Source organism: Passer montanus, unplaced genomic scaffold, assembly GCF_014805655.1.
Source record: "Passer montanus isolate IOZ18808 unplaced genomic scaffold, ASM1480565v1 scaffold61, whole genome shotgun sequence".
In the NCBI taxonomy this organism is placed as follows: Eukaryota; Metazoa; Chordata; class Aves; order Passeriformes; family Passeridae; genus Passer; species Passer montanus.
This window is the reverse complement of record NW_024371149.1, coordinates 363,258-385,990: the sequence shown is the minus strand read 5'-3', so window position 1 is coordinate 385,990 and position 22,733 is coordinate 363,258. Positions and strand designations below refer to the sequence as shown.

Genomic DNA, 22,733 nt, shown 5'->3' with positions numbered 1-22,733 from the left:
CACTCCTTTGGCTGCATGCAAATGTCAGGCTTGGATTTACCTCGTGTTTTACACTGTGTGGTTTCAACACTAAAAGCATGGGATTGGGGTAATCCCAAACCTCTTGGGAATTCAGATTGAATGTGTTCTATTAAAAATGTTAGGTAGATTCACCAAATGATAGTTGTTGATTTTACCTGGGGCTGTGTTGTACTTGTGGACTGGTGAAATTCAGTGCCAAGTCTACCCCACACTGAGTTGCTAACTACCAATTTTAGGCTGTGTTATTTCCAGCCTCTCCTGTTAATGCTGTCTAACTTTGCAAAAATGTTTCAATGTGCATTGGAGCACAAGCGTGGGCTCTTGGCTCTCAGGTGAGAGCCATACTTCCTGGAATTTCATTTGGTTCTCTCCGCTCTTAGCTCTCTTTTTCTTCTGTGTTTGTACATTGGATTATACTATACAAAAAGAAGCAGCTTTTATGAAGAAGTTACCAATTATTTGTGATAATGTGCACTCCCAGGGATGTGGTACAAATTAAGCATGCAGTCTGGCCTTTGCTTACACCATAGGTGAAAAGCTCAAAAAACATCACTATTTTTAATGAGTGCAAATGGTACATAAATCTAACCCGCCTTCTCTGCTTTTTTCAAACCAAGTGGTGTTAGATCCCATACAAAATTTTCTGAGGATTTTTTTTTTTTAATTTTGGTAAGAAAAAAATGAAATCGTAATAGAAGAAGCCATTTGAAAAACAAATTATTCAGAGGCCAAGTCATATATCTACTCACACAGCAGTTAAGTAGGCACTGGTTATGCTAAAATCTTTATTCAATGGAACAAGAAGAGGAAACAGTTACAGGATCTATAATGTGTTTTATGACTGTTGATTTTATTAACACCTTAAAACAAAAGGTACCCCATCTGGGAGAGAAATACCTGAGTAAACATGTTGATCTATATACTGGCCAGAAAATGAAAATATATTTTCTTTTACACTTTAAAAGGCAAAAGGAAAGATATAAAAACACTCAGAGTTTTGTTCTGTCATAAGAGTACTGTAATGTTACTTGAACTTTTCATGGTACTTCAGAGGAGTATGCAATAGAAGGAAAAAATGTCTTGCATGAAGAAAGAAAATGCTTCTTCAGAGTCACTGCAAAGGGGCAGTGAAACTCTGGAACATGAAGCTTGGTTATTGCTATTCAGAGCAGATTGAAATGAATGTCAGGATTTCATGTAAGTCTTTGTGCTCTTTGAGGGAAAGGAATGAGCTGGGTTCACCAATTCCTTTTCTCAAATGCCTGAAGCTTCTGAGTTAGTCTTCTGCAAAAATCTGAGTTTCTTCCCAAGTAGGAGACTTTTCAGGAAATCTTATGCAGGTGATCCATGGACAGCCACACTTACATCTCCGTGGAAATCAGCAATTTGGGGGAAAAAATCCTTTAAACAAGCAAAGCAAGTCTTTTTATACAGAGAACAGAGGACTCTTTTATAAGAAGCAATAAAAACAATCAATAGACTTTTGTTCACTACTTAGGGAGTCAAGAATAGGTTAAACTACTGAAATATGTTCTTTCACAGTTTTTCTATCTGTAATACCCTTTGCATTGTGCCAATGGGACTGACTGCTTCCAAGTTACTTCCAAGTCCTGCATTGAAGAAACCAACCAACCAACTACACAAACAAAAAAGCTCTCACCCCCTCACACCCCCACCCCCCAAAAGAAGCTATGTCCTTTCTTGTAGTCAGATGAATGGTCACAGCATGGTTGTAGCAGGTCTTTCTCATAAACTTATTTAATAAGCATATTCATTTGGGTTCCATCTAGTTGAAAATCACCTGTTTGTTTGGAAGTGGCAAAAGTAGAAATCACCAGGAATGTGCTCCTAGGTGTCAATGAGGTCTGTGCTCATTAGAGTTCGGAGTACAGGTGGTTGTGTTTTAATTTAACAACTGCAGCAAATTAACTTAATTTGCTTGAAGTAGTTCGAGGTACAACCTCTTACTCTCATGTTCCTTTGCAGGTGCTGGGAAATCCAATGGCAAATGCTAACAATCCTATGAACCCAGCAGGAAATCCCATGGCTTCTGGGATGACAACCAGCAACCCTGGAATCAATTCTCCTCAGTTTGCTGGACAGCAGCAGCAGTTTTCAGCCAAGGCAGGCTCCACTCAGCCATACATACAGCAGGGCATGTATGGGAGACCCAATTATCCTGGAAGTGGAGGTTTTGGTGGCAGGTAAGAGTTACTTCTCTGAGGTGGAAAATAGATGTAAATACTTGAAAAAGCTTGTTCTAGTGACCTGGCAGAAGTGTCATGGGCTTACTCTAATTATATAAAGTCTCAGTAGCTATTTTTTGCTGGTTAACCAAAGCACACACTGCTTTTACAGCTTTGGAAATCAGCTACCCAAAGTGCAAAGAAATTCATCACAGTAAATGGAAATGGCTTAGGTCAATCAATTAGCTCTAATAAACCCCCAAAATAAAGTTTTAATTAAGAGAGATTGTTAAACAGACCACAGGCTTAGGAATGATTAACATTTAATAAGGCCAGGATGTGAAAGGTATTGATGGTATAATTTCTATGTGCATATGGAGGAGTAAGCTTGAGTACTGGGCAAAGTAGTTTGCTATGCAGCAGAATATTTCTGCCCAAAGACTTACTCCACAGCAGGAATTTGAAAATAATTGGTAATGAAGATGTTTGGTAGAAAATATGGTTGTGTTATGTATTTATTTTGGGGAAATAAATGCTGCATTAGTCATATAATCCAAAAGTAATAGCCTGGCATGAGTTACATGATGACTTTCTGTGTCTATACTTTGTAAACGGGGATGATGAGGGCACTTAACTGAAACCACTACTTATGGTGCCAGTGCAAAGGCTGCAGAAGAGACTACTGCTGCTAGCATAGGCAGTCTAGTGTGAAGAATATTAACTTGGGACTCAGAGAGAGAGTTTATCTCTTCTTTCATCTCTGCCACTGATCTACTGAGTGACCTTGAACCAGCCAAAAAAGTTTTTTCAGCTTTGCATTAGCATCTCTAAAATGGGCACAGTATATTGGCCTATATTTATAAAGATATTTGATAACTTGAAGTGAGAAAGGCGTGGTTTGGCTTGGCTTGTTTTATCTTAGGATCAATAGAAGAGATGGGCAGGAACTGCAGAACACACACTGGGATCCAGTGGAGTCGATTGCACTGGGTCTCTCCTGGCCTTTCTGCTAAGGTTCAGGGAGAAATGCTTTTATGATATCTCGAACACTTGCCATAATTCACCACTGAGGCAGATTAATGTGCTGTCTTGGAGGAAGTTCGCTGTTCCTGCTCCTGTGCATTTGCCCCTACACTACTGAGGAGCAGAGCATTTACTTTCAGGAGTTCAGCTCTACTTTGCAGGAAGCTACAGAGCTGCAAAGAAGTTCACTGCCCCCAGAATGACTGCTGGCAATGCCTTCTAATCCCAGTGGCAGCCCTATGGCTGTTGCACCTGGGAGGCAGGTGAAACCTGTAGGTGCAATCCATATCTCCTGTACACACCTAATTACCTGGCCTGCTGGCTTTCATTAGTCATTGATACATGCTTTTGGAATAGTTCCAGGTGAGGATCACACCAACATTCAAAACAAAATCCACCAGGCACATCTTAATTCTCTCCTCCTTTCTCTTCTTCCCTGTTAGTTACCCTGGAGGCCCAAATACCCCTGCAGGAATGGGGATTCCCCCCCACACAAGGCCACCAGCTGATTTCACCCAGCCAGCTGCAGCTGCTGCTGCTGCTGCAGTTGCAGCCGCAGCTGCTACAGCAACAGCTACAGCTACAGCCACTGTGGCAGCCCTTCAGGAGACACAGAATAAGGACATGAACCAGTATGGACCGGTAAGAGAGTAACCTTTATGTCTTCATACCTGCCTGATGTGGGCCATTACAGGGAATTAGCTGTCCTTCTCACTGTTGTGTTTGTTAGGGTGCCTACTGTATTTTTTTCCCTTTGTTTTGGTGCATGAGCATGGTTAGAAATGCTTATGAGAAAGTGCTGGAATGTGTGTATGTAGGTATGAGTCAGTCCCTGTGTTTTTCCCAATAAAACTTGCATAACTGTATTTTGTAGTTTAAGGGTCGTCTCTTAAAAAAAATGGAAGATTTCTCAGTTACAGCTGCATCTGACATGATACATTAGTGTTGTCTTTGCCAGCCCTCTAAATTTGAGTACCTAGTTGAAATGTTCTAGAATCTTGCAATAGGTTTTGTAGCTCTTGGACAGTTGTTTATTTTGGTTATTTGGGTTATTTCCCTTCAAACAGAGAAACAACAATAGAAGAGAGATTTGGTTTGTAATAATGTTGTCTGTACAGGCAGCTATGTGAGACATGCATTTCCAGTGATCCATAACTTCTAGCATGTTATGACATCATGGAGTCATTTTTTTCTTAAAATAAACAAGGGCTTGATCAATTCAGGTTTTTCCTCCTTACCTTTTTTACTTCTCTGAATTCTGAACTATTAAGAATCCATATGCCAGGTGATGGAAAGCACAGGGTCTTAGAAACTGTAGTGTTGTGCTCTATTTGCACAGCCAACATTCTTACCTGTTACCCTACAGTGCTAGACCAGTCAGTTGAAACAATTAATTTCTCATCTTAGGTTTGCATCTGTCTTCCATTCTTTGCCTTTTACAATTACAATTGAATTTTTATTATAAATAACTTCACCGCCCATCAAATGTTAGAGAACATTGAAGGAAAATGCGACATAAATCCTCCCCTTCTTCCCTTCCCCAAAAGCATGTTCAGCTCCCTCTTCCCATTTTATAAATGCATGTCGCATTTTATTCTTTTTTTTTTTTTCTTCTTCTTCCGTTGAAGGTTTGTTCCTCTTTCCAGATGGGTCCAACTCAGGCTTACAACAACCAGTTTATGAACCAGCCTGGTCCTCGTGGTCCTGCTTCTATGCCAGGCAACATGAACCCAGCAAGCATGGGAGCAGGAATGACACCTTCCAGCATGAGCGGGCCCCCCATGGGCATGAACCAGCCTCGGCCTCCTGGAATGAGCCCCTTCAGCACCCACGGGCAGAGGATGCCCCAGCAGGCCTACCCAGGCCCACGCCCCCAGTCTTTGCCCATACAGGGCATAAAGAGACCATACCCAGGAGAGGTAATAGAAGAAATGATCTTCTGTGTACACCGTTCCTTTGACTGCAAGTTGCAGCACACTGGCTAATGTGTGGTGCACATCCCTCTAAGATAGGTGCATCTTTGTTCCAGCCTTGGTAGGAGTGCAGCCATTAAAATATTAGCAGGAGCAGCTCCTCGTTTTTAGCTTCTACAGTAGTCTGGTTGACCCTTGCTATGTTAGTCTGTATGATGATCATTAAGTCCAAGAGAGGCCCCAAACCAGAATGTCATTCTAAGATTCTCATGCTGACTTCATAGATCTTAAGCAGGGTTCCATCACATGAGTGGAGTCTTTTAATGTGGCAACTTAGAAGAGACACTGATGGTGAAATATTTCAATTTAGCCTAGTAGATAATCTGATCTGGGTTTTCTTGGACAGTTTTATTTTTTTAATGAAATACAGGACAGACATTGTACTGTAACACCAGTAGTAACAGCAGTCATTTTTTAGAGAACAGTTGCTTTCCAAACTTTTTGAGCGTTGATTTTCATAGTCGCTAAGATGAATATAAATAACGTTGAACTCAAATCCCTCTCTGTCAGCATTTATCTAATACCAGCTTCTGTGGAGCGTGATAAGGTCCCGTGCTGCTACAGGAGATCTGCATGGCTTTGTAGGCAAAAGTACATTGCCATTGACCTGTATTATGACAAGGCAAAACACTTAGGGTCAAGTTTTTAGAGAAATTTAGACAACCAAAGATGTAGACAAATGAGCTTTTGGAATTTAAAAGCAGCAATGTGTTTTATTCTTTGAGTTAGTATGAACTGGGCAGTAGAGGCTTTTTAGAATTCCAGCAGTTCCCAGCATTTCCATACACCTAAATGTTTTTACAAATCTAGCCATCACTTAGTAGCTTCAGAGATCATTTCCTGGTGAAGTTCTGTATTCAGCTGAGACTTCAGCAGCAGGTGTAGAGCTCTGAATATTATGACACTGCCCTGACAATAATTATGGTACTAAGAGTTTATAGAAAATGCACAGCAAAGAGGACTGTGGCATGCAGAAAACACAGAAAATATTATTGCCCACTCTACAGAGCTATGTTTCTTTCCTGGTCTGCAAACTGTCTTTTTTTCTAAATAAAAAACTAATCAGAAATAAAAAGTGATGTGCTTTTGCAGGAGTTGCTTCTCTTAGGAGAACTTAATTACAAGTAAGTTCAGAAAACACAAAATGTGGCTTGTTCATGGGATTTTTCAGATTTTGTATTTTAAGGATGACTTTAAATCTCTTTTTGCTGCTTCAGAATCAGGTTTTTCATTGTAAGTGAATATGTTCATGTTTCCAACAAATCAGCTCTGAACAGTGCTATAAATGTTGCATGATTGATGGGCTGGAATTTTGCAGATTATATTTGCCTATTGTTTATTGTAGGGTTCATTTATGGAAATGTCTTATCATGAAATTTATTTTTCAAATTGACATTCTACTGCCTTTGGAGTTGCAGTTTTCATTACTTCAGTTCCAAAAGGGCAGTCCTAGCTAGCACTAGCAAAGTGCTTATGACTAGTAAGAACTTCTCTTTAGTTGTTAAAGTGTTGCTGAGCACTCTGGCAAGAGGCCAGCAGAGCAGTTGGGTTGAAAAGGCAGGCGTGGGCAACACATCTTCTGTGCTCTTGTCCCTTCCAGGGTTTTGTTTAATTTATTTATTTATTTAACTTTTTCTTTTTGTGCTTCCATTCTGCATCTGAAAAAGGAGCCCTAGGCTTGGGTGTGGTAACACTTGTAAAAACACAGAAATTTTGTGAACTTTTGCATCTGGTTGTAATTCTGGTTTCTTCAAGCACAGGGCCCTTTGACAGTGTTACAAGGCTGAGTGCGTGTCTTTTTTACCTTTTTTTATGAAGTTTTTTTGCTTTTAAGAAGTATTCATCTGAAGGGGTTTTGTTTAATGTATGCTAATAATCCATACAAGAAAGCTGCTTGTATGAAACATGGCTTTGTCTTCTTGCATCCCTGAAACAGCCGAATTATGGAAACCAGCAGTATGGACCAAATAGCCAGTTTCCAAACCAGCCTGGTCAGTACCCCACTCCCAACCCTCCGAGACCCCTCACATCTCCCAACTATCCTGGACAGAGGATGCCAAGCCAGCAAAATACAGGGCAGTACCCTCCTCCAACAGTCAACATGGGGCAGTATTACAAGGTAGGAATTCTGAGATTATTATCTTGTTCTGTCTGGTGGCCATTTATTAATGAAGTCGCGTTAATGGTTTCATGGATACTGCTTTTATGTAGTTAAGGGAAAGAGAGAAAAAACACCACTTTTTTCTAGTGTTTTGGATATCAAGTTAATCAGCCAAGTTGCATTGCAACTTCAGAGCAGTTCATAAAGAAAATTGAATGTTGCTGCAGCTCATTAGAGGCTTTTACAGGAAAATGTTTGGTTTGCTTTAAAAATAGCTTGTAAAAAGAAGTACCTAATGGGATTCAGGTGTAATGTTTTCACCTATTCGTGGTCCCTGCAAGAATGCAAGTATGGAAATTTGTAATAAACAAGTTCCACAGCAGCATTCAGTTTTGGACCTACAGTGGTCACTACTGGATTAAGCCAGGCCAAACTTAAAGGATGTTCCAGCTGTAGGTTTCATCTTTGAACTGAAGTTTCTGTGATGTTTTCCAACCCCTTCCTCCTTTTTTCTCAGTCTTTTCCCTCTGTGCTGCTTGTTTTGGGCAAAAACTAGAGTTGTTAAAATGTTGCCTAAAACCTGTTTATGGTTAGATCTTGAGCACTTTGTGTTCTCCAAACTGAGGTTGCGCTGAGGGCCTGCTGAGGTTTGTGCCATTGAAATGCACACACAGTGACCTATTGCACACAGGTACTCCAGTGAGTATAAAAATGGGGAGGACCTTTGATCTTCTGACCTGCTTAAAGCATTAGCTGTTGAAGCATCTGTACTACATTCTGAATTTGAATGTAGGCTGAAAGAATCTAAGTTGCACATTGTTGTTGAATTGGAATTGTTTGGTGTGATTCACACAGAAGACACCATTAAAAAAAGAGGAAAAGCACAACCCTTTTCTGTAGAGCATCTGTTCTGTGTGCAGCTATGCTGTCCACTGTGTACCCAAAGGAATGCCTGTTGGATCGTGGCAGCTTTTGCAGTTCACTGTCAGGAAGAACGTGAGGAACAGACAGATTCTCTATATAATAATTCCAGTGCAGTCACTTATGTTGAAGTAACTGCAGAAGATCTCTGTCAAGTTTTTAAGTGACAGATTTTTAAATATATTTAATGTACATTTATTTTAGATGGGGTTTAAGATTTTTGTTTGCCAGATACTTGTGACAGGGAATTTGTTTCTTTACAATGTATCCCCTATATTGTATTCAAATATTGACTGCTCTGGAAGCAGTTAGGAAAAAAGAGATCTTGTTAAAAAGGCAGATTATCCTGGTTGGGGGAAAATTCCACTGACAAAACCTGAACCTTTGAATTGTAGTGATTGTGCAGATAGTAACTGTGTGTGTCAAATATAAAAACCAAAGATGGCTGGGAATGTGAATGTTTAAGTCTCAAGTATCTTAGGTTAGCAGAGCAGCATTTAGATACACAAACAGGTTTGATGTCACAGTGCTTGGGCTGTCTGTAAAGGTTTTCGTTTTCTGATGCTCTCCTGTGTTTCTGCTTATGGTACATGAGCCATGCAGCTGGAGTTTTGTTTAATGTCATCTTCCTTCACATCAGGGTTATTGGTTTATTCTGTTGGCTGTAACCACCCCCTTAATTATAAGAAGCCAAACCAAAGGTGTTTTAATACATAGCTACTATTCATCTTTAACTGTCATTTTTCTACCAGTTTGTCTTTGCTAGAGCAAACTAGGAACAGAATCAAATTGCAGGTGCACAGAATAGAAAACACCCCCTGACCCCCAGAGCTTTAATTCTGAGTAGAGAAGTTGAACAAGGATGGAAGAAAGGATAGATGGTTGTAAAAAGGACACAGACGGGCTAATTGTGTGTCTTTGGATTTTTTTTTTTTTTTTTTTTTTTTTTGTAGGCTTCTTTGCACTGGGGATGTTTTGGGAGGAAGGCAGAGGGATACAAAGGGCTGGGTGGGCTGTGGCACAGTGGAAAAATTAAAGCAAATGGTTGGTTGGTTTTGGAAAGAGAGCATTCAGAGGAACACAGTGAACCTTTTAGCAGCCTTGCTTGTATCTGGTCATTGCCTGAGTTAAGCTGGCTGGTCTGCTGGTTTCAGTTCCTGCTTTGCTCTCCTAGTGTGCCCTATCCCGGAAGGCCTCATGGGACATCCTGTGGTTACTTCTCCAGAAACAGAGGGGCCTCCCTCCCTTGTCTGTTGTCTTTGATATTTGCTAACAGTGCTGATCACAAGGCTTATTGTTCTTACTTCAAGGCTGCAATAACAACATGATGTTATTTGTTTTCTAGCCATCAAGGCCTGTACCTGTGGCAAATTACCCTCATTCACCTGTTCCAGGAAACCCCACGCCACCCATGACACCAGGGAGCAATATTCCTCCATACCTGTCACCTAACCAGGATGTCAAACCACCATTCCCACCTGACATTAAACCAAATATCAATGCTTTACCACCGCCTCCAAGTGAGTAACAAACAGAATGCCCCCACAGTCATTTATCCTTCCTCTGTTCTCTGCCACATACATTTCAAAGTCTGGAAAGTAGCTCTGACTGCTGCTCTGGGAGAGGCTGGAGTTGTTAAGTGGTAATAGGTGGCATGCACAGTGTAGGATCACTTGAGCCAGTTGACAGAATAGAGAAAGACCGCTATGCTCTTGTAAAATAGAATATCAGAAATGTTCTTCCAGGTTAAACTTGTGAGGATTTTACTCCAGAATTATTCCTTTAATATGCTTCCTGGTGAGAAAACACTTGATTTTGGGTTTTGTTGTGTGTGCTTTGTAGGCTTGTTTATTGTATGAACTTTCATTTGATCTGTTTTGTTCAAGGGCAAAGCCATTCATTGAACAACACTGCAGAGTAGGATAAAATGTGAATATTTATAGCAGTGTCTCTATTGTGATCCATACAGGCTTCTTAGGAATATTCAGCACTGTGCCAGAAATTGATATATGTTCCTTTCAAAGCCACTCAACATCACAGCTACACTTGGCTGGGAACAGGGCAGGAATAACAAGATCTCTCTGACTGGATACTAGTATGAGATGTTTGAGGTTTTGAAGTGACTGATGAACAATAGGAGCTATCATTTACTAGGGAGCTGGGAGAACCTTATGTTTTCTATAAAATAACTGCTGCTGCATTAGCACTTTGCAGCTCTGGAGTTCAGGATAGCTGAAAAATCAAGTAGAAGATGGGCTGCAGTATTATTTGAGCAAGAACACAGGAATTAAAGCCATTTGGACTTCATAGATCAGCTGTAAGTTACCTCAAAATCTCGTCTTATGGGCTCAGATAGTAATTGAATACCAGTGTCTTTGGTGATCACATAGTTTCAGCTGATGAAACTATTGAAACTAATTGGGTAATGTTGATCCCTGTTCAAAGCAGAGAAAACAAACATTATCACAGTTTGACATTATTAAGAGATTTGTTTTCAGTCTTCTGCCAACAGAGTAAGCTTGGACACAGAGCCTATCCTGTAATAAAAACCAAGAATTCTTGTCATGCCTGGTTTCTGTTGGTGGCTGGAACGCTATGGCCCTAATGTGAAGTGGATGACAGTAGAAGAGGCTCAGTTTGGGCCTTGTCCCTTGTATCAGTTAGATGATAGAGTTACTTTTGATCGTATTTTTGTGTGTGTGTGTGTGAGCCTGCTAAGTTCCACCCCGTAGCAGATCACTGTGCAATTTGTTACTATTCTGTATAAATATACACATTATTATTGCACTGCAGATGCTAAAGGGAAAGTTCACGCTTTCTCTCCCTCTTCGATCCCAGCCAACCACAACGACGAGCTGCGCCTGACGTTCCCTGTCAGGGACGGGGTTGTCCTGGAGCCCTTCCGGCTGGAGCACAACCTGGCAGTCAGCAACCACGTCTTTCACCTGCGGCCCACCGTGCACCAGACGCTGATGTGGAGGTGAGCTCAGACCAGAGGCACTGCGTTTGGGTTTGGCAGGAATTTCACTTCAAAAATTGTAGCCTGGATAGGAAGAATGTGCTTTCAACTCGCAGGCACTCTCACCTGTCATTTTCGAGAGACAACACATTCTGAAATGCTTCACAAGATGTATTGCACGTCTTTGCTGATAGCTCATAGCATGCAGTGTCTGAAAAACTGCTGCAACCATTGCATTCTTCCTGCTCTGGGTGGATCAGGAGTGGGGTTTTCCCTGACCCACACCACTGCAAACTTCCCTTTGGGAATCTGAAGTCCCAGGTGCTTTGTGACCTCTGAAATGTTGGCTCTGCAGGGCTCTTAGAGTTTATGCCTAAATTAAATGGTGCAGACTTATCTGATAATGAAGAGTAACCCACTAAGAGTAAGTTTAGAGGCTTGGTAAAATCATTTGGAAAGACAAATCCAATGTGTTGAATCCTCCAAACTTCAGAAGCTAACTTCCTAAATTCCCCTCTTCTCTGACTCCACAAGTAAGCACAGCTCAGAAATGTGAGAGCATAGCTTTCTTCATACAAAAGCTTCTGGTTTTCACTTACAGTGAATTCTTATTTCCAGCACAGAGGAATATTTTTCCTTGGTGGTACTTTTCTGTATTTAATGTAGATCTGTATAAGTGATTATAGGGTGTGTTTTGATTGCACCATGTTCATGGAAGGGCCTTAGATCAAATGACAATCAGAGCCTTAGTTTTTTTGAAAGTGTATATATTTTCAAATACTACAGAGTAATTTTGTCTCCTAGTTTGTTTTTTCTCAGAAATTGTCTCTGTGTTTATTCTGGCTGAGCCACAATAACCACTGCATTGTCTGAGCCTTTCTGTGTGCCTTGTGGAGGCTGGTTAGTTGCTTGGGATCTTGCATGGCGGCTGCTTACAGGTGTAACTTCAGCGATTTTGTCCCTGTGAGGATTTTGTCCTATTCACTGGAATCCACTGGAGATTTGTGTTTTCCTGCTGTGGAGAGTGTGAGGTGTGCAGAGATTTGTGCTCACTTCCCTGGCCTGGGACAGACTGGCTCTAAAGCTGAGGCTTGGTGTAGGATGCAGGAGTCCTTGCTAGCACAGTGCCCCTGTGCCCTGAGGGAGCCTGGGGGCTGGGAGGGAGGGAGGCTGCAGGCAGACCACATCCAATAATTAACACCTAACTTTGAGGTCAGTTATTGCTTACTTGCATTTCATTATCGTGGAGTACTCGCAGCACAGGGAGTTTTGGCAGTTATTTGCCAGTTCTTATTAATAAGTAATCACTACTGGGGATTGTGCTGGCTCATTCAGTAGATTTATAGTGCTGCACTGAGGCATGAGGCTGTTTCATAATATCTGTTCTTTCTTTCTTCCTTCGCTCACCAAACACATAGCCTTTATTTAAACTTGTTTTAATGAAGACTCATAGGTAAACTGTGCTCAGGTCTGCTGTTTTGAAAAGCCTGTTAATAGTGGGGAGAACGGATAGTCCTGTAATGAAGTCATTTCACATTAAGCTCAGGGTTGGATGGATGCCAGAAAAATGAATTAGTCACATGTGTGGACGGATTTTGGTTTTTATAGAGAATGGTGGAACCGAGCCAATTCTCAATATTTTTCTGCTAGTTAAAATATTCGGCAAAACCTCTCACGTGTGCACACATAATGAATAGCAATGCAAGTATTTTTCTCCCCATGGGAACTTTTCATGGTTATGAGAAACAGAAAGGTTGAAGGCAGGGAAAATGTCTCCTTGAAGCCAGTTTAGTCTTCACTGCTGTGTTGTTAATAACGTCCCATGGTGGAAACACTGTGTGCTGAGGACACGAGGCTCTCCTGAGGTCTGTCACCACTGTGACACTCAGCAGGGCTGCTCACCTCATCTGCTTGGGCTGTATGTCAGAGGTACCAAAGCTTGCTTCCCTCCAGGTTTGTATCACTGTGCTGTGCTCTCCTGAGGTGAGAAACTGAGTGGAACTTGCGGAGTGAGCTTTCAGAAAATGGTTAATAAAATAATGAAAAAAAACCTGAAAAGACTTCATGTAGGTGGCTTATGTTGAAAGGTTGGGTAATTTGTATGCTGTAACTTTCTTTTTAAAAAACCCACATGTTTGTGTCCACTGCTAAATCTTGATGTTTTGAAATCCAGAAAAGATGATGTTGAGTCAGGTTGAAGTCTTTGTAAGGAAAACAGCAATTAGGGTGTTAATCTCCTGAATGAGCTGCTCCTCTTGGGTCTTACAGGGATAGCTTCTTTCAGGCAACATAGATTGTTCAGGAACATAGATTTTAAAGTTAGCACAATAAACTTTGAGCTGTCTTCTGCTGCCATGAACAGCAGAATTCTGGCAGTTCCGTTTTCTGTGTTCTTTTAATTTTTTTCTTGAAATTACTCATTCCTAGCACAAGGTTAACATACATTTATGAAACAAAAGTCATAGTCTCTACCCACTTAATTTTTAATTAACTTAATCTCAGCCTTTTCATCTTTTGAAGGTGTTAGAGAACTAATTTCTGAGGAGGTAGATAGTGAGTGGAAGTTATTATAGGGGAGGTGGGAGGAATTCATGCCCTAAAAGAAGATCTAAATTGGATACGTTTAGTCCACAGCCATGTTAGTTTAGAATCACAGAAGCTGATTTTGGTCGGGGGTTAAGATATAGGAGCCATTTTATCTTAGTTGATTTATTTGTTCTAAGGCAGGATTGCTGTATTTGTATTTTGTCTGACATGCATTCATTCAAATGCTTCTTTGAGTGCTCTGAGGTAGTGAGAATCCAGACTTTCAGCACAACCCACTGCAGCATATTGCTTTCTCATTCTTAACTTCTGACACATGAAGGACCTTCCTGATGTTGGCACTCTTCTTTCTGCAGGATCACTGCATGGTCTGGGTTTGCAAAGAGGTTTGAGATGTTTCCTTGACAAGTCCTTTATAAGTGTAAAATAGGAACAACTTTGGGGCATGCTTACATCATTAATTTATCATGACTTGCTTTTGTTCATGGCTTTTATGAAGGAAGTGTGTTATATTCTTTATGGCAATAATTCAAGAAAAATAATCTGATTGATCAAGAAAAATGTTCCTAGCATAAAAACCACCGCCCTTTGCAGTGTGAAAGCAAAGTTAAAGGAAGATTTATTGGTTGTTGTGCAGGTCTGACTTGGAATTGCAGTTTAAGTGCTATCACCATGAAGACAGACAAATGAACACAAACTGGCCAGCTTCAGTCCAGGTCAGCGTGAATGCAACCCCACTTACCATCGAACGTGGTGACAACAAGACATCCCATAAACCTCTGCACCTAAAGCACGTCTGCCAGCCAGGGAGGAACACCATCCAGATCACAGTCACAGCGTGCTGTTGTGTAAGTACACTGAGCTCACGCTGCAGCTGCTGATGCTGACTCTGCTATTTAGAGCGATTTGCAAAGGTTGCCTTAGCTGGAAGAGCCTTACTCTCATTTTTTTCCAGGCCTTTTTCTGGTAAGGCTTTTACTTAATGATGTTGACACCGTCAGAGTGCTAATATGGACATTTTTGCTGCTTAATTGTTGCAGAATGTAGTTGTGTCCTTCCAATTCTCTGACAAGGTTCATGGTCTAGGGGAGGAAGGGAGTTTTATCTCCTACATTCTCATGTGTGCCTGTGTAACAAGGTGGCTGAAGTCTGTTGATGTAGAAGTAGATGATTGCAATGAAGATCGTTGATGGTACTAATTTGATTTACACAGGGTATTAAACCCTCTTTGGTTTGTTGTGAAAACATCAGCATTAGTGCTGGTGATGAATTTTCTGTACCTTTTCAAATGAAAAACTCATATTCAAAGATGCAGTCTAGACCATTCAGCTTTCCCCTTTCTCCTTTTGCACGGGTTAGTTACTCTCAGGGATGAGTACTGTATTTTTAATGCAGACTGTTCTGCAAATCCAGTCTGAGCTTCTGACTGTTCTCTTGTCACTGACAATAAAGCAAGCTGCTAGTTCTCACAAGGTCACGGTGTGAGGCACTTTGACAAGAAGCCATCCACCCATTTTTCTTTACTTCACACGGATGTTTCCTTGCATAATGTCATTTATCTGGTGGCAAAGAGCAGGGGTCAGCATCCTGTGAATCCACAACAAGCTCTGTGTTGGGTAAGAAGATTCAGCTGATTCCAGGCACATCAGTTGCAAATTGTTTTCGCAACTTCCAACGTAGTCTGAGGGCAGGCTGGTAGGCTAGGCTGTGTCAGACAGTCCAGGGTTTTAAAAATAAACCCTGAAGTCAGAGATTAATATGTCAGCTGTACATATACTGAATATTAAGGAGGGAGAAATTGCAGAATATCCTTGCTTTTTTAAAGCCCTTCTATACATTAAGCATGGAGCAACTGCACAGTGTGCAGAATATCCATAAGGAAGCGTGTGTGCTCAGCAGAGCAGAACCAGCTTTTTATGCTTAAGCCTCAGGCTCTCACAGAAACTAAGTGTCCAAGGGAAGAGTGCAGCTCAGTTTGGGAGTGCATTTAGCACTCCCAAACGTTTAACCTGTGTGTTGGGCTCTCTTGCTAACAGAAGGTGTTTCCTTGCAGTCGCACTTGTTCGTGTTGCAGTTGGTGCACCGGCCATCAGTTCGCTCCGTACTTCAAGGTCTACTAAAGAAACGCCTCCTCCCAGCAGAACATTGTATCACCAAGAGTGAGTTTGCGTTTTGTGGGGGTGATGATGATTTTCCAGAATGTCTGGGTTCAGTTGTGATAAGCTATCTCTACACCAGATTTACTTGTTTACTGATAACCTTAAGCTGTACTTAAGGAATTTGCAGAACATTATGTGGATAGGTGAATGGCTGTTTGGGTGGAGGTAACAAAGTTTCAAGGACACAACTTAGTTCGTAAAGAGGACTGTCCTGTTTCAGAAGTATCTCTCTGGATTTCCCCCCATATTTGTTTTTGACTCACCAATAAAGAAAGTTTAATTCTTTATTTATGTAGGGCTGCTTTTGGTGCTTGTACAACACTTAATTTGATTAAGAATATAGCTGATATGCACGTGTGATTGTTCTTCTGTTCAGGAGAATGTTCTAAATTACACAGAAGATACCTGTGTGGGTATATTGTTCATTCAATTGTCCTTTAAATGTTGAAGTAATTTCTTAAATGTTGAAGAAATTTCTGCTTTCTGTGTTAGAACTTATAATACACTTGTGCTTTCTCTCATCTATACCCACCTTCTTCCTAAACAGTCAAGAGGAACTTCAGCAGCGTAGCAGCTTCCTCTGGCAATGCCACACTAAACGGGGAAGATGGAGTGGAGCAGACTGCTATCAAAGTGTCTCTCAAGTGTCCAATCACATTCCGGCGGATCCAGCTCCCAGCCAGGGGTCACGACTGCAAGCACGTCCAAGTGAGTGGATGCCAGTGCCTGGCAGGTCCCTCAGCCACGTGTGGTACCGTACCTCAGCCTGGCTGTGGTGTGGGAGCACCTGGCACATGGCATTTATGTCTGTAAGCCTCTATAGCTAACTGTATGTATGGTTAATGGAGAGGAGAAAAGTCAGCTGTTTGGTGTAGTTTTCAGTGCTAGGAGGCTTTTTTCATGTCTGTTTTACTTTTGTCTAACTGCTTCATTTAATACAGTATTTTCCTTTTGTTTTGTCTGGTTTGTTTTTTTTCCTTTTTTGTTTTTTTTTTTTTTTCTGATACCTAGTGCTTTGATCTGGAATCTTACTTGCAACTGAACTGTGAAAGAGGAACTTGGCGGTGTCCAGTATGCAAGTAAGTGCATCCATACTACATAAAATGCAGTTGTACACAATTTCACCAAATTCAGATCATATTTAAGATCATGAAAGGGAACAGAAGGAAGTTCTAGGAAATAAGGTTATATATATCACATTTACTTAAAGAGCATAAAGTCTAATGAGAATTCCTGCAATATTTTACCACCCTAGATTATTAGAAATTCAGAAACATATAACAAGATACTTTCTCACAAGATTTCATTACAAATCATCCGTGGGTTGTGTAGGGTTCAAAAGAGGTTCAAACATGAGTTAGTGTAATGGAGAAAAAATGGAAGAAAAACTTGAAAGTGGTTACAGACTGTCCATTGCTGTGTTTAACTGGGCAGAAAAACCAGCAGAATGTCTGCAGGCCAGTTCTGTGTCTGTCACCTCCTGTGCTCCATGCACAGGTTGGGAGCAGGTCCCAGCCTCAGCTGAGGAGCCAGGGCTCTTCAGCTCCAGCAGCTGTGGCTGTATCAGCTGGCCCTGGCTCTGCACAACTCTCCAGTTGGGTCCTTGCTCTGCCAGCAAGTTAGGTACAAGCAGCAGTGGGGATTGCCCATTCTGGCTGTTCTGAGGACATGGCAGGCTGGAGACAAGCTCGTTTCCATTACTGTCCATGTTTGATCTGTGCCCTATCACACAAGGGCTTTCTCCAAACTGCCCAAATCTGTTCTGTCTTCTACATTTGGCTAAAAATATCACAAGAGTTGGATATCTTGCCTTCTTAATTCATGTATTCATGCATCTAGGCTAAATTTTTGTCCTGTGTCTCTGAGCATGAGCACCTGCATTCAGATCTAAGTGCCTGCATAGCTAAATCATTTCTAGTTTTGTTTTGTTCTGTCCCCATCTGTGCTGATCTTAAGTAGAATAGCTGTAACACTTAGTTGCTTTGCAGTCATAGTACTGTGGACCTCAAAAAAAGAGAGAGATCTAATTTTAAAAACATAGTGCTGATGTTCACAGGAGACATGTGCTGTGTATGAAAATACTTCAAATTTGCAATGTATTTCACTAACAAAAATTACTTAAAGAATGTGAACAGGTTGCAGACACACACAAGTAGATGTATCCTTATCTCATCTATTTGATGTAAATATCCTGGTAATGCAGATGTAGAACTAAAACTGTTTCCCCAAATCATTCTTTCCCTTGCAATATTCTAACATGAAGTTTGTTTTGTTTCTTTTTTTTTACTTTTTAGTAAAACTGCTCTCTTGGAGGGCTTGGAGGTTGACCAGTACATGTGGGGTATTCTGAACGCTATACAAAAGTAAGTGATGTCCCTCCTGATATCCAAGACTAAACAGCTAGGAGTTATGGTAATGGGTACTAAGATAGTCACACCAAAATAGATCTTGTGATTGAACTTGAATATTCTGCTGCATGGCGCCTTGGGGGAGCAGGTGACAGAGTAAATGAGTTTCCATCTTCTTTGTAGATATTGTTTGGGTTGTCTTTTAATGGCAGCCTCACCCATGAAGCAGAGGGAAGAGCCAGAATGGAGGATTAAATGCTTTCTTGTATTTACAAGTAGTCCCTCTGATTCAGAGGTGGCAAACCACATTGATATGTTTGGATTTCATTGTGTGGATAAACATAGAAATGTGCTCTCATGGTTGCCTTTTTTAAATTGCTTTCAGCACACTCTTGAGGAGTAAAAGATCTTAATGTTGTATTACACCAGAGCATTTCAGAACTTTGGTTACCATGCAGATTCTTATGGAAACTTCAGCAGAATTGATTTTAAAATAGTCAACTGATATGCTAAATTTTCACATTATTTTGCAGCTCCGAGTTTGAAGAAGTTACCATTGATCCAACTTGCAGTTGGAGGCCGGTCCCTATAAAGTCAGATATTCACATCAAAGATGACCCAGATGGCATTCCCTCAAAAAGATTTAAGACAATGAGTCCAAGCCAGATGATCATGCCAAATGTAATGGAGATGATTGCAGCTTTGGGTCCTGGCCCATCACCTTACCCATCCCTACCCCCTCCTCCAGGAGGCAACAATTCCACTGAATATGGTAACCAAGGTTAGTTCTGTGGCTTTGTGCACCCAGCTGCTCACTCTAGCACTCGGTGGTTCAGTCAGCCCTGTGATTCAGGTGGGTCAGTGCATCTTCTCACAGTGATGCAGGAGGACAGCAAATTATATGGCTGCAATTCTGAAATTCTGAAGTGTTTTCAGTTAAGGTTCATCTGTTCAATTGCATGTATATTTTAGTAAGTATTATATTTTACTAATATATTGTCGTATTTAATTATTTTATTTAATATTTTAAGTATTTGGTGCTTGTCATATTCATAGTCACGCAGCCCTCAAGAAACATTTTATGTTACCTTCTATATTCATGGCCTGCCACAATAGATTTATTTCTGCATTTTTTTTCTGTGCATTTTCCTTCTGTTTGCTCTCAAGTGAAAACGTCTAGTACTACATAAGTAGAAAACCTGACCCGTTAACCCTGCTACTTGGGCCACTAGGTTAACTTGTGGCCAGGTGAGTGACATTCCATAGGCCACCAGAAAAGGAACAACTTGTAAAGAGCTTTTAGTTGCTTTGCAAACACCTTTGCATTGGAAAATTACTTTTGAGTTCCTCTGCCCATGTGCTACCAGATTGAGGAACAGGGAACTAAATGCAGGCAATGGAGATAGGTTTTCAAATTACTGGTATGTTGTGAATAACTCAATTATAGTGACAATTCTGAAAACATGAAACCAGAGACTGTTTCTTTTGCAAGTAACATGATATGAGTCAGTTCAGCTCTGGGAAAAGACCAACTGTTCACACTATCAGAATCCCCAAATTGATTACAAGGTGATACATGTGCTTTTTGCAGGCGTTGAAGAAAAATATAGATTGCGTGCAAAATACGGTTAATTTGCTCCAGTGACTGCAAAACTGATGACAGATGATAAAACTTACAAGGTTTTCAAACAGATGAATGATTACTATAACAAAGCCAAGAGCACTGAATCACATATTTTCCCCTCGTTTAGTAGGAGTGAAGTGCAGTCAGAGCCTGAGAACAGAGCTGTCTATTCTTCACCATATTTCCAGCTCATACTCAGGAGCAGACAGGACAGCCAGGTCACGAGTGGGGCTTGGGCTTGGTGTGAGCATTGCTGCCTAGGCTGTTATTCTGCTGCCTTCCCCTGTGGGTCCTGCAGCAGAGTCAGTCACTGCTCCTTGGAGCCCTGAGTCCCCAGTGGCAGGCGAAACCCACCTGTGTGCCCTGCAATAGGGATGTCAGCACAGTGCCCCAGATTTTCCTAAATGTCTGGCAGATCCCTCCCTCAGCACGTGGCACTATTGCTGCAGAGAGGGGCTTGCTGCTTCATGGCTGTAACTCCCTGGGCATGCTGCCTTGTATCTTTATTCTCCATCAATACGTGCACTGAAACTTAGTGATTGCAATTACATAATGTCCTCTGATTAACAGTTCTTCAGAGCAATGTAGTAGTAGTATTACTACCGTGGTTTATGTTTGTTTATTTGGGTTTGACAGGAAGCATACTGAAGTTTAATTTGCAAACATAACAATATTCAGTCACTATGAGACCACATTCCAGTTGCCTGCTAATTAATTATTCCTGATGCAAGGCAAGACCAGCTCTGTTCTGTGAGACTCATCCAGTTTGCAGATTAACAAAATGAGAATTAGTAAGGCTCTGCAGTATTTACAAGATAGATCAAAGTCCTGACGTCTTTGAGAAGTACTCTTACATGGCTAATGACTACTATTCCTCCAAGATTAAACTTCTGCTTGTGAAGCTGTGCTAAAGAGCAAATGATGCAACTACTTCAGTTTGTCAAACTCCCTTCTTGAGTTGAATATTTAAAACTGTGGTACTTCTGCTGACAAACTGCAGGCTCTCTGTGCAAGCTCCAAAGCTGTTCTGTTATTTCAGAGCTCAGTATCATCCACTTCAGTTGCTTGTATGAAATAGGTGAATGGTTCTAGTTCACTTTCTGCTGTTCATAGCATATAAGCCACTAGAGCTGATATCTGAGTTGGAAGTGTTAAGAGAGGAATTTGACAAAAATTATGAAGAGTAAAATCCCTGTATTGGGATACTTGCTTGCTTTAGAATTCGGGAGATCCCTGGGCTGAGGTGGGCTGGATCCCTATGGACAGTGGTCATACTGTACTTGTCCTGCAGAGCAGCAGGGGACTCCAGGCCTGCTTCAAGATGTGTGTGTAAATCCAGTCACTCAAGTGAATTTTATAAGTTTTGTGGGAGCCCCAATTAGATATGAATACCTCTTCTGTGCCTTTTATGAAGGGATAGAGTAGAGGCTGTGTTATGAACTGGTATTGTGGCATCTTCCAGATTCACTTCTGTCAATTACTTTCACCAGAAGCTGAAGCAATGCTACAGTCTTACTGAGTGTGCAGAAGCACAGCCATAAATAACACAGGTGTCCTATAAATAATCTGGGACTTGGGCAGTCAGTCTCAGTTACACTGAGATGCTTTCAGATACAAATATCCCATAGAATTTAATATCCTGTTTACTTCTCGGCATGGTTAAGTTTATGTGGTGACTTAGCAATAGTTTTTCAAAATGTCAGCAGTTTTCAATTAGTTCCAACACAGAAATGAATTATTGCAGCAGCCAGTGTGTGGAAGCCAAGTGCCCTGTCCCCACTCGCTCAGCACTGGGGGCACAGCTTTGTCAAGATCCGTGTCACAGCTCCCTGTGCTGTGCAGGGAGGGCGTCACATCACACAGCTCCTGCAAGAGACTCGGAGAGATCAACGCTGGAAACAAATCACATCTGTTTCTCTTTCAGGCAACAGTTACCAAGGTCATGGCAATTTTGACTTCCCGCATGGGAATCCTGGTGGCACATCTATGAATGACTTCATGCATGGGCCACAGCTGTCACATCCCCCAGACATGCCGAGCAGCATGGCAGCTCTGGACAAACCTCTCAGTCACCCCATGCAGGAATCTGTAAGTAATGGTGCTGGGCATGGATTCTCGTTTGTGGGGGTAAGGAGCTCTCGTCCAGCTTGTGGACTTACCTTATGAACTGCTTTTGCTTTTTGTGGATTCCTCACTTGGGAAGCTGGTGAAATGGAGTAGTCTTGAGAAATGCTGGAAATGCCAATTTTTAATTTCTGGCCATTTTGAGTTTTTGGAGAAGGATTTGTGCACTTTTTGAATTGTCATTTAAGCTTGTTTATCTGAAAGAAAGAACCTGGCTCAGTGTGCTTGTATTAATCATTGTGCTTTGCTCTGACACATGAAAAAAAAATGTACTTCATTCTCTAGGCCAGCAGGACTGTGAATATCCATCTCCAAGAGACAGCTTGTTAAAGCAAGATATTGGATGACTTCAGAGCAGGGACCATATCTTCCCTGGCTTTTTCTCTGAGGGCAAAATTTGCATCAAAGCATTTTGAGGGGGAATTCTACTCAAGTAGCATGAAAGGCACTTCTAAACTTTTGGTAATAGGACAAGCTTGCAGATTTCAAGGAGAGACAGTGCCACTGGTCTGAAAATATCAATGTAAGAGACTGAAAAATAGAGGTTACTCAGGTCTCAAATGGCGAGGCAGAACTGTGCATTGGAAAAGCAGCTTGCTCAGAGCACTGAGTTTTCTATACAGAACTTCATATACCTCCAGAAATTGCAGTACTGCAGCAACGAGGTGATAGAAAAGCTACCAGCAGCATTTAGCTCTTAGGCATGGTTAGTCATCTATTTTAGCTCTGTGTGTGGGGTGTGTATACATC

At 41.3% G+C, this 22,733-nt stretch overlaps 1 protein-coding gene across 11 annotated transcripts in view; it reads left to right on the top strand.

Moving 5' to 3' along the window:
- Positions 1-22,733, top strand: part of ZMIZ1 (zinc finger MIZ-type containing 1) — a 337,743-nt gene that overhangs the window by 301,877 nt on the left and 13,133 nt on the right. For 8 of the 11 annotated variants that reach the window (XR_005629623.1, XM_039727301.1, XM_039727306.1 and 5 more), the window contains 13 exons: positions 2,008-2,225; positions 3,674-3,872; positions 4,859-5,149; positions 7,140-7,322; positions 9,571-9,745; positions 11,019-11,205; positions 14,366-14,576; positions 15,782-15,887; positions 16,435-16,595; positions 16,899-16,966; positions 18,182-18,250; positions 18,769-19,016; positions 21,784-21,947. Coding sequence is in view for 10 of the 11 variants with exons in the window: in XM_039727301.1 (XP_039583235.1) it covers positions 2,008-2,225; positions 3,674-3,872; positions 4,859-5,149; positions 7,140-7,322; positions 9,571-9,745; positions 11,019-11,205; positions 14,366-14,576; positions 15,782-15,887; positions 16,435-16,595; positions 16,899-16,966; positions 18,182-18,250; positions 18,769-19,016; positions 21,784-21,947 (2,280 nt within the window). In the remaining variant the exon portion in view is untranslated. The remainder of the gene's footprint in view (positions 1-2,007; positions 2,226-3,673; positions 3,873-4,858; positions 5,150-7,139; positions 7,323-9,570; positions 9,746-11,018; positions 11,206-14,365; positions 14,577-15,781; positions 15,888-16,434; positions 16,596-16,898; positions 16,967-18,181; positions 18,251-18,768; positions 19,017-21,783; positions 21,948-22,733) is intronic. The other 3 variants (XM_039727311.1, XM_039727304.1, XM_039727305.1) reach the window with 3 other exon arrangements.